General features: G+C 41.2%; 1 protein-coding gene across 2 annotated transcripts in view; it reads left to right on the forward strand.

Annotated features, from left to right (window-relative positions):
* Positions 1-12539, forward strand: part of LOC137384291 (alpha-1,6-mannosylglycoprotein 6-beta-N-acetylglucosaminyltransferase B-like) — a 994997-nt gene that overhangs the window by 408635 nt on the left and 573823 nt on the right. For both annotated transcript variants that reach the window (XM_068058117.1, XM_068058116.1), the window contains one exon: positions 2590-2720. In XM_068058117.1, coding sequence (XP_067914218.1) covers positions 2590-2720 — 131 coding nt within the window. The remainder of the gene's footprint in view (positions 1-2589; positions 2721-12539) is intronic.

Genomic DNA, 12539 nt, shown 5'->3' on the forward strand with positions numbered 1-12539 from the left:
CTCGCATTCCACACTCCCAGCTACCCCCCAGAACCTTTGATTCCCATGCCTAACAAGAATCTATCTACCTCCCAGTTTAAAAATATTCAATGACACCGCCTTCGCCGTCTTCTGAGGCAGAGAGTTCCAAAGTCGCACAACCCTCTGAGAGAAAAAAATTCTCCTCATCTCTGTCCTAAAAGGGCGATCCCTCATTTTAAAACAGTGCCCCCTAGTTCTGGACTCACCCACAAGAGGAAACATCATTTCCACGCCCACCTTGTCAAGACCGTTCAGGATCATATATACTTCAGTCAAGTTTCCCCCACTCTTCTTAGCTCCAATAAAAATAAGCCCAGCCTGTCCAACCTTTCCTCATAAGACAACCCACTCATTCAAAGTATCAATCTACTAAACCTCATCTGAACCGATGCCAGCGCACTTACATCCTTCCTTAAATAAGGAGACCAAAACTGCACACAATATTGGAGATGTGGTCTTACCAATGCCCTGTATAACTGAAGCATAACATCCTTACTTTTATTTTCAACTCCTCTCGTAATAAAGAATAGCATTCCATTAGCTTTATTACTTGCTGTACCTGCATACTAAACTTTTTGTGACTCATGAAATAGTACACCTAGATCCCTCTGCACCTCAGAGTTCTGCAGTCATTCTCCATTTAAGTAATACTCTGCTTTTTTATTCTTCCTGCCAAAGTGAACAACTTCTCATTTTCCCACATTATACTCCATCTGCCAGATTTTTGTTCACTCAGTCAACCTATCGATATCAGTCTGCTCCTTATGTCCTCTTCACAACATACTTTCCTACCTATCTTTGTGCCATCTGCAAATTTAGCGACCATGCCATTGCTGCCCTCACCTAAGTCATTTATATTAATACATAGGCTGAGGATCAGCTTTCTGGACATGATTGAGCACCAGTACCTCAGGAGGCTCAGACATACATGACAGGTTGTTGCTGAAATTTGCAGCCTTCCTCAACAAGACCTCCTGCCAAATGGAGCAGGAGGGCATGCATTGCCTATGGCAAGGTCACCACAGCCCTAAATTCCTTCCTAGAAAAGCAAAATGCCGGTAGGTCCCCATAGCGCCACCTCCAGGGTGCTACGGAGATGATATTTGCACCAAAGATGTCATAACTGGAGGCTGATTTGGCAGTGGGGAACTAAAGATGTGCTGAGAATATCAAAAATATGTTTCAATCCAGAGGATAGAAATTAATTTATATTCGGGGGATTGAGTGTTCAGAAAAGGTGTGCAGTCATATGTTGATCAAGTGGGAAGGGGTAAGCCAATTAAGATCCTCCTGCAATGGACTGATAGGCCAGTAGCTGGCTGGTGAGGCTTGGCCTCCTCCTACACTGCTACTCAGAAACATCTTGGCCTGTCGACCCTGTGGGCTAGGTAAGGCTTTCTATGAACAGCCCCCCTCAACTACTGTAATCTAACAGGGCCACCTGCTGCTTGGCTTAATTCTTCAGACTGCTGCTGCTGCTCTTACTCCATCCATACAAAGGAATGAAGTAAAATCAGTATCTGTGATGAGTAGTAAGTGCCTAATCAGCGTCGGTATGGTCGGGGTTTGTAGGGGAGGGGGAGAAAATCTGAAGGAAGCAAATGGGAATCTCATAATTGCCTTGGAAATGCATTACTCCCAATGACATACAAATTCTAATGACCTAAGGGACTGCAAGTAAGTGCTCCTTTAAATTCAGTTTCCAGTTATGTCAATCAGTTTGTGAAGCCAATGCCAATAAGCTTTACTCAGGAGGTTTGCTGCTGGGTCGTACTGCTGGGCTACCCAGTTAGAATTGCATCAGGGTCCAAATGATATCATCAGACACGTATTTGAATTCATTCAGGAGGCACTGGCCTGTTTCAAGTGGTTGCATTTTTGACCCGAATCAGCCCTGGAGTTGAGTTTCTGGGCAGACTAGGATAGGTAAGTTAATTTTCTCAGTTTTAACCACTCACCCACCCCATTCTCACTGGGCGAGTTGGGTTAAAATTGGGTAATTGATTTTAAATTGTAATCAAGCGAAATGGGGATAGTGCGGGAAAGTGGAGTTCAGATAGACGATCAGCCATGAATTTATGGAATGGCAGAACAGGTGAGAAGGGCTGAATGGCCTACTCCTTCTCCTATTTCTTAAGTTCTATATTCTTGAAATGCAATACTGATTTACAAAAAATTGTTTCAGCATTGATAAGCTTTTTCTATTATTACCCACAGGACTGTAAATGGTCTTTTCATTGTATTTCGTTATGATTGGTGTTTTCTTACCAATAATCTTTGAGTGACAAACATATGCCTTGATAGCTAAATTCAAAATTCAATTCCTGTTGATAAAATCTCGCATCATTAAAGTATTCACTGGTTTATAGCCCTATGGATGTTTTATAACTTTATCAGAAATCGAGGCATATAGCTTAAGTCCAAAGTTTACATTTCTCTATTGAATATTAAAGGTTTTGATGTGATTACTATGTTATATATTCTTCCCATTTTACTCATTAAAAATAACATTATTTATTCCCTTTTAGTGATGTCACGCTAATAGCTCAAAATTAATTTTTTTCTTAGTTTCCAGCCTGCTGGATTGATGGAGAAGATTCAAGCAATTGCACAGAACGTTTCAAACCTAACAACCAAAGTGGAGCAGCTTCTGCAAACAAGTCTTACAGCAAAAAGAGAAGTTGCTTTCTATGGGAAAGGTATGTTTGTTTACAGACCTCCATAATTCTACTCTGGACTATGTGCAAACCAGAGGACAGATAAAATCTGATCAAATTGTTGGAGTTTAGGTAACAGATTAACGTGATGACACATCCCTGTTCCACAAACCATTTTAAGGCTGAGAAAGTCAATTGAATTTACATACATATTTGAAATCAGGATCTGTTTTCTGCTTGATTTCCAATTTACATTTCTGAATAGTTTCATTTGATTTGGTGTGCTTTGTTTCGACAGCTGTCTCAATTCTTAAATAAAACAGACAAACACACTTGAGGCTTCAGTGGATACATACTTGGAAAAATTCGACCTCAGTAACTCCAAATTAGACTTAGAAACAATGCTAGAGCATTTTTTTGAGTCAGTTTCACTGCATTATCAGTAAAAATAAAATTTAGCAGACACCAGGCTCATTTGAAAATATGCCATTAATTATCACCAAGAGGAATATAATGTGGCTGAAAATGGGCAATAGTGAATTGACAGACCATTTTATAACCTGCCCGGCATTCTTTCATAAACTCTCAAAATGGGTTGCAGATTTGCTGTCATCCATTTTGTGCAAACACCCAAGACAAATTTATATCCCAGAACTTTTCTAGGAAGGTATTGACCTTAAGTATAAATAGAATGAACTGCAAAACTATTTCATGTTTTGGGTTTCTGTGAGATTTCTTCTAAAATGTCAGATATGTTATGAAGACCATCACATTGCATTAAGATTTGTGCTTTCTATAGCTCAATAATCCAGAAACACTTACTGTAGGCAATGCACATACTGGGGTGTAGCCAATTATAATCGTCCTTAGTTCTGTTTGTAAATGTTATGGTCCTTCCTTATGCTTCTAAAATGCTTTCTATTCATGCATCTGTTCCTTTCGTGATTCATTTTTCTTCTCTTACTTAGCAACTTTTTTTTCATTCTTAGGCTTGTCTAAGTCTGTTTTATTCAAAATAGTGGAGTTGACTGGCTCCATTACCTAATACAATTCTGGCTAGTGGATACAGATTCAGATGAGCATCGTCATATAATGGTTGTTTTTCCTCAGTTTTATTAGAGATACAGCACTGAAACAGGCCCTTCAGCCCACCAAGTCTGTGCCGACCAACAGCCACCCATTTATACTAATCCTACATTAATCCCATATTCCCTACCACATCCACTCCATTCTCCTACCTACACTCGGGGCAATTTACAATGGCCAATTTACCTATCAATCTGCGAGTCTTTGGCTGTAGGAGGAAACCAGAGCACCCGGTGGAAACCCACGTGGTCACAGGGAGAACTTGCAAACTCCGCACAGGCAGTACCCAGAACTGCCCCTCCCAAATTCAGTATAATAGATTTTTCCACATGGTTAACTGGTTAATGATTTGTTGATAAAATTCATGCATGAGGTTGAGAGATTTGAGTGATAGAGACTGCCCTGGTGCTTGAAACTATGCTTTTTGATTGAGAGATGTTAGGTGAGAAATTGGGCTCCTGATTGCCTGTTTTTTGGCTGCTAAGAGTGCCATAGAACTCCAAAATGGGATCTGCAGCATGCACGCATATTTGTGTGGTGAATCATGCCAGACGCCAAGTTGGCGAGGGTGTTAGAATGCGCACAGTCAATGTCCACTGTAAGTATGCAAAGCAGGGAGATCATGACATCTGATTTAATGCCAACTATGCCTTTTTGAAGCTCAACTCAGCACCTAACACCCTCTCTTAAACACGCACAGCTGAACATGCACTCATCAGCAGGAAGAACCCCCCCACCAGAGCTATTTAAATGGATCATCAGCTGCTTACAGGTTAGTTGCTGGTTGATTTATTTTGGCTGTTGCTGCAGGCTGAATTTAATGGCCCCAATGGCAGGCCAGAAAGCCGGGGAAACCTGCTCTGGCCGTTTACGGACGCCCTGATGCAATTCTATGCATTTCAGGCAATTAACTGCCTGGTGTCAGGGCTTCTGTCTCTTTAAGTGTGGCGATCCCGCCTCCAAGAGCTGCCAGCCAATAAGAAGGCCAGCAGCTCTTCAATCCCAGCAATACCACCAGGAGCAGTGGCCACTGCTGGTCCTGCAGCTGGCCAGGGCCAGCAACAATGGAGGAAGCCCCGGAATGGAGGTAAGTGTGTGGGGCTCACCCGGGCCAGTTGGGTAGGCTCCAGTGAGGTGGTTGGGGGGGTTGGGGGCGGGGTGGCTGCAGAGGGTGGGGTGGGGAGGCGGTTGTTGTTCACGGAAGGGGGATTTCCAAGGGGGCGGCTCGTGGGGCCCTCTGCAGGTCACAGAGTGCCCAATCAGGAGGACCCCCACCTGCAGTGCCGCAAGAAGACTGCCAGCTTTTACTGGGCAGTCTCCCCATGTGGCGAAGCACCCCCCCCCCTCCCCCCCCTACTGCAACTCCACAGCTTTGCGAGGATTAAAGGCTTATCCATTGTGCAGGATGCTATTGACTGCAAGCACATCGCTTTGTGGGTGCTGCATGTCAACTCTGTCCCATGTTGGAACCAAAAGGGATTCCACTCTTTCAACATCTAGCTGGTGTGTGACCATAGACAGAGAATCATGCAGGTCGATGCCTGATATCCTGGCAGCAGTCATGATGCTTTCATCCCATGGCAGTCTGCTGTGTCAGCTGCATTTGAGCCACCACAGCAAACCTAAGGGTGGTTACAGGGTGACAAGGACAATCTGCTGGTGTCTTCAGGGTGCAGCCCACGCACGTGTGCACAGCATGCACACAATAAAAGCCAAACCAAAATGTGATAGAGCAGGATATTGGCTTACTGAAACAATGCAATTGCTGCATGGACTGCATGGATTGTGAGCCCTGCAGCAGCACCAAGTATGTGAGAGTGAGGTGAAGCGAATGAGTGTTTGGAATGAAGTCCTGATTGATAGAGATTATTGGTTGGTGAAAGATGCTTGTGTGATGATCTGAGCATTGGCTGAGGCTAGTGGTGCAGTTGGTAGGATATGGATTTTGAAGCTGCATTTGCTGACCTGGGCCACATATGAAATCACTGAATATCTTGTGGCACTGCCTCTAGGTGCATGGGGATGACTCCTGGCAATGGCAGCCATGGCTGTCTACTCCTCCTGCCTTTTGATCATGTGTCTGGAGGGACATCTCTCCTATTTCCCACCGACTCCACCAAGACCTCCAATGCAGCATCTGAAAACCTTTCTAGTCTGCTCCCTCTCCCATGTTATGCCATTTTTCATTGTTTCTCAGGTCAGATTCACTTCTTGCATGATTGCCAGCATTTGCTCCATCCACAATGCACCTTCCCTTTAAGAGATACAGGCTAATGTTAAGCAGTGCAGGATAGCTTTAATTGGTGCTCGCAAGTTATGACTCTGGACCCTCTGCTGATGTGTGCAGCTAATGAGCAGCACAATTAGAACAGGCTGCAGCCTGCACTCATTCAAATGAGCAAGCAGCATGAAGTTGGCATACTGCCTGAATTATATTGTCTGGGTACGGGTTTATATACGAACATACAAACTAGGAGCAGGAGTAGGCCATTCAGCCCCTCAAGCCTACTCTGCCGTTTGATAAGATCATGGCTGATCTGAATGTGGCCTCAACTCCACTTTCCTGTCTGCGCCCCATAACACTTGACTCCCTTGTCTATCAAGAATTTATCTAATTCAGCCTTGAATATAGTCAATGACCCAGCCTGTATTGCTCTCTGAGGAAGATAATTCCACAGACTAATGACCCTCTAAGAGAAAAAATTTCTCCTCATCTCTGTTTTAAATAGGAAACACCTTATTTTTGATCTGTGTCCTCGAGTACTAATCTCACCCATAAGTGGAAACCTCCTTCCAGCATCCACCCTGTCAAATCACCTCAGGATTTTATATGTTACAATAAGATCACCTCTTATTCTTCTAAACTCCAATGAGTATAGGCCCAATCTGCTCAACCTTTACTCATAAGATAACCCCTTCACTCCAGGAATCAGTTGAGTGAACCTTCTCTGAGCCGATTCTAATGCAACTTTATCCTTTGTTAAGTAAGGAGACCAAAACTGTACCAGTGCTCAAGATGGGGTCTCATTAAGGCCCTGTACATCCTGTAGCAAAGCTTCCCTACTTTTGTATGCTATTCCCCTTGCAATAAACAACAACATTCCATTTGCCTTCCTAATCACTTGCTGTACCTGCATACTAACGTTTTGTGGGTTTATCGCAGATCACAATCACTGCACCTGTTTCCTGGGACTATTCAGTTTGGTCCTCATTATTTTAGCAGTCAAGCTTCTCTAGTTCTTCATTGAAACAAAGTGTAAGGCCATTATTTTAAATGCAGATGCACAAATTTGCAGTGAAAATAGAGTTCATTAGTAAAATAGTGAGAAGCACCAATCACCATTAGGACTCATAAAATCTGTGCTATTCCAAAATGGTTCTAAGATTTCTCTTCATGTGAATAAGCAAATTCCCCCCACACCATCAAGTTCATTATTAAAGATGATGGTGGAAATGCAGCCCTGCATTTCTGCTTGCAGTCACTGTGTTTTGGAAGACATTCAAAGACCTGTATGATCTTGCAGTTTAGATTATAGCTTGAAAGTTCTTCGTTGTAGATTTTTTACTCGGTTGCGTTGGATTTTTGCTGCTGTTCATTCAAAATTGGCGTAACCAGTGCAAAAGATGGTGAAATTTTAAGCGCAACATACATTCAATGCAAATCAAATTTTCACAATGTTCATTGTAATCAAGGAATATTTTAAAGCAAATTTTTCTTTAAAAAATTACTTTTTAAAACACTGCCGGATTGCAATGTTTGATGGCAGATTTTGTGTTTGTGATTATGCAAATGAATTGAGCAGAAACTCGAGGGGAAAAAAACACTTCTCAAAATGAGTGCAATTTTGGGCACAATTTGCATCCAGATTGCCGATTATGCCCAAAGCGGAAACTCTATACCTGCTAACATTTTGGACCACCTCGAATTGCAGTTTCCATCTTGCAATTTTTCTTACAATGTATATGAATAGAAATATGACATTTTAAAAACCTTTAAGTCATTAAATAATTGCTTTAAAGATCATAGTGTTCGAAAAAAATCAACTGCTGTCTTTGGTTACTAACGGTTTCTGATGATAGTGCTTTAGCTTGTTCTAATCTGTTATTCTAATTGTCCTATCTTCTATCTCCTCAAGCACTGTCCCAGAGGTTTTAGGAAGGCATATATTTTTAAAGACATGTCTTGGGAAAAGTAGTCCATTAGGTACATCAATGGACAGTACTTAATTGAAATTTCATAAAGACATCCCAAAAAACATAGCAGGAAAGATCATCACTAATAATGTCTGCTTGAAAGAGGCTGTTAACAGTGTTGTTTGAACTGAAGGAATATAAAATTACATTGACTAATCATTGTCAGCTAGATATAATTAGTAAACTCCTTGTCTGAAATTATATGGTTTCATCCAACAGTTACATTGGTTTTAATTAGAAAATCCAGACCTGCTCCTCTTATTGGGCTGAGCATTGACAGGAGGAAGGAATTCAAGTGTGACAGGCAGATGAAACTGAAATTTCATGCTTTAACTTCATTTCATTTCAGTTAAGCAAATAAAATCTTATTATTTTATAGTGGGATGGCAGTGGTTTGGATCAACACTTAGAATTGTAAAAGTCCTTGAACTGATATTGATAGTTAACTGGAGTTGCAAGATGGTTACAAGAATCAGGTATTTTAAGGGATTTATTGGTACAGAAAGATTAGATGTAAACTGAAGATACCTGGAAGGAACATACTGACAAATTGAGATCCCAACAAATCTAATCACTGTGGCTTTTGCATTAAGGAACAATTGTTTTTACACTTTCAATTAATTATGCTTTCATTAAAATATTCTTAAGGATTTTGAACAAATTTCTAAGTGACTAGCCTTAACAACTTAGCTGCAGATGCATATTGGAGATTAAATTAGTCCCTTATTGGAGCTAGATGGTGAACTTTAGATGGTACTGCACTACTTATATGTTACCTGGAAAGAATATGAATTTACAATTGGTGTTCAATGTACAGGAGTTAGTCACTCTCCTCAATTAACAATACATGTTAACTGTTCCCCTCAGCTGGCAAGATATTTCTCAGGAAAGGTTATTTATTTCTGTATTTTCTCCTTCAATGTGTTTCTGCACCATTTGTACTCTTGTGTCGCTAAGTGGTGTTGGTCCTTAAGATTCAAGCATGCTTCGACCATGGCGTTGTCATCCATTGAATCCTGGATCCTAAGGGATGCCATTAACAACTTTGAGCACCTTCTCAACATTCAGGAGATGACACTGGTGTGTAGAATCCATGAGGCCAGCTGGTGATTGTCACAACTGATCTTATTGTTTTAAATCATGTTCGGGAGTTGAGTGCTTGCTGACTAACACATTGTTATAGTACCCACCTTGAAATGATTGTATTGATAACTGAGCAGAGAGATGCAGAATACCATTTTAAAACATGTGGCTGATTAAAATTAAAATGCAGATAAGGGGAGAAACTGAATGGGGAAGTTGTACTTTGGGGTGAAATTGTTTTGGCGTGTTACAGCATATGAGAAATTATTTTTTCTATTTATTGTATATGTAGGTTATTAAAACACATAGTAAATATTGAACTTTTAACAGAGATCTCATTCCATGTTAAATATTGGCACCTATACTTAATAGGCACAAAATATCTGTTCTGGACTCTAAGGCCATAAAATTCAGTTGCTTAGTGTCTCTATTTTCATTGCTACAGGTGTCATTTTGGATAGGGGGTCAGCGCAGGTGCAGGGAGCGTGCTCTGGAAGAGTACAGAGCAGGCAAACTGTGATGTCAGTCACTGTGTACTGCTGATTTGACACTAGTGTTGCTATTTTGGAGGTCAAATCTCCAGATAACGCCTTCTCTTAATCTTGCACAGCTGAACATGCGTTCAGCAGCAAGAGGGAACCCCCACCAGTGCTATTCTGTGGCAGTCTACTGTAACATCTGCATTTGAGCTACCATGACAAACCAGAGTGTGACTACTGGGTGACAAGGACTATCCGTTGACCACATGGCTCATGACTTTGGTGTGCAACCCACACAACACGTGACCAGCATACATATAATGAAAGCCACACTGCCACATGAAATGTGATAGAGCAGACCATTGGGAAGGGTAATCCACAGTCTGCTGCCTGGACTGCTCTGGAGGAGCATAGCCCATGTCAAGATTCATCATGGTCTTCTACATGCTGCACAACCTCGCGATCATGAGGGGACAGTCGTTGCTACCAGGTATATAGTGAACAGTTGAGGAGGAGAAGGAAGAAGAAGAGAGGAGGCAACCAATACATTCTCTTTCTGGCCAGTTTGACTGTGATTGAGTCATCCAATTGCGCTACCAGTGAACACAACCCCAATTCCCCATTCACCAACAGTCTCATGCCGTACCTTCCCTCTCAATGACCGTCACAACAATCAATTTTCAATGTCTCTCTCCTTTACTTGAGACCTCAGCTGAGGAATGGTTAAGTTATTTCCAGCATATCAACCTGGGCTGGATTCAGTTCAATAAATGAAGTGAAAGAACATTGTGCTTTTGTTTCTATCTGTTATGTGCATCCGATTGATTGTTTAGAAATAACTCTTAAAGTATTGACGGATTTCTAATTACTGTTTTGCAACAATTTTTTTTGTGCTGAGATGTTTCTTGATACAATGGCATGTTATCTGAGACCTGAGCAAACAAGGCGTTGAAGTCAAACACACAGATGCTGACATCTGTCAAGAACAAATTCATTGAACTGAGTTGGTACCCTGCTCTTGCCCTTAAATCTGCAGTTAATGTTCCTCACTATTAAACGACCAAATGGCCTATAATATGATACACATTGTGGCTCCCATAATGAACATTATGGAGCAAATTTCACTGCAACTACAGACATTGTAGAGTGGTTGGATTTAACACATTATAGACAATGATTTTGATTTGCTGATTTTTATATTGGTTAGCTATGATGTACTCATTACTATAAGACATTTTTACTGACTACAAATCTTTTACATGGCATAGAAATTCCAATCAATTGTGAGGTTTCAGCTTTATTTAAAAAAAGAAGCATTCTTTCAATAATTGGATTGTTCCCTGTTGGATTACTTTTTCTGTTTCTCTTTCATAATTATAGACACTTCTGGGATAATACTCTTGTTTGATTCCCCACACAACACATTTGAGCAGATTTGAAGATGTGCACAATATGTAACTGATCCAACCCACCAGGCCATTACAGAATTGATGCTTCCCCTGGGGTGTTCCCTTTGCCAGCTAATCTGCTAACTATTCTTTGATTATAAACTTAACAATTCACCTACTTTAATTGTCAATTTTTAAGTCATAGAGCCTTTGAGCAGCAAGCAACAAATTGAGTTCCTGCAGGACACGTAATTTTCCCTTTTAGGTCTTAAACAGACCAAGAAATGTCATGCTGAAAATGCAGCATTGTTTGCAGCTTAATATTTATTATATTCCAGTGCGGATACATTTTAGCAAGTATTCAGCTGGTAATCACTAAAGGGCAGGCTTCAGTTCTACATAAACAGAAAACAACTTGCAAGGCAAAAGACTTGCATTTTTTTTACTATGCTGCAATGTGTTTGTGGGGTGAAGATATTCTTATAATGTTCATCCGAACATTTTCACAAGTGAGAAATGTAAGATTGGATTGCATCTATTTTAATGCAAGGAGGCTTACTAGTAAGGCAGATGAATTGAGGGCATTGATTAGCACATGGGATTATGATATTATTGCTATCACAGAGACATGGTTGAGGGAGGGGCAGGACTGGCAACTCAGTATTCCAGGGTATAGAATCTTCAGGCATGACAGGGGAGGGGACAAAAGAGGAGGTGGTGTTGCACTGTTGATCAAGGAGTCAATTACTGCAGTAATAGGGATGATACCTTAGAAGGTTCCTCAAATGAGGCCATATGGGTAGAACTTACAAACAAAAAGGAGGCAATCACTTGGCTGGGAATGTACTACAGACCTCCAAACAGTCAGGGAGAGATAGAGGAGCAGATATGTAGGCAAATCTCAGAGAGGTGTAAAAATAATAGGGTAATAGTAGTAGGGGATTTCAACTTCCCTAATATCAACTGGGATAGTTTGAGTGCAAAAGGCTTAAAGGGGGCGGAATTCTTAAAATGCATACAGGAGTGCTTTTTGAGCCAGTACATAGAAGGTCCTACAAGAGAAGGGGCAGGACTGGATCTAATCCTAGGGAATGAAGCTGGACAAGTGGGAGAAGTGTCAGTGGGGGAGCATTTCGGGGATAGTGACCATAACTCTGTAAGATTTAAGGTAGTTATGGAAAAAGACAAAGATGGACCAGAAATAAAGGTACTGAATTGGGGGAAGGCCGATTTCAGTATGAAAAAACAGAATCTGGACAAAGTGGACTGGGAGCAGCTACTTGGAGGAAAGTCTATATCAGACCAGTGGGAGTCATTCAAAGAGGAAATAGTGAAAGTTCAGAGCCAACATGTACCCATTGAGGTTAAGGGTAGGACCAAAAAGTCCAGGGAACCCTGGATGTCAAGGAATATAGAGGATTGGATAAGGGAAAAAAAGGAGGCTTATGGCAAATTCAGGGCACTGAAAACAGCAGAGGCCCTAGAGGAGTATAGAAAATGTAGGGGGGTACTTAAAAAAGGAATTCAGAGAGCGAAGAGGGGACATGAATAAACACTGGCAGGCAAGATAAAGGAAAATCCTAAGGCGTTTTATAAGTATATTAAGGGCAAGAGGATAACCAGGGAAAGCG

The sequence above is a fragment of the Heterodontus francisci genome, chromosome 26, assembly GCF_036365525.1.
Source record: "Heterodontus francisci isolate sHetFra1 chromosome 26, sHetFra1.hap1, whole genome shotgun sequence".
NCBI classification, from domain to species: domain Eukaryota; kingdom Metazoa; phylum Chordata; class Chondrichthyes; order Heterodontiformes; family Heterodontidae; genus Heterodontus; species Heterodontus francisci.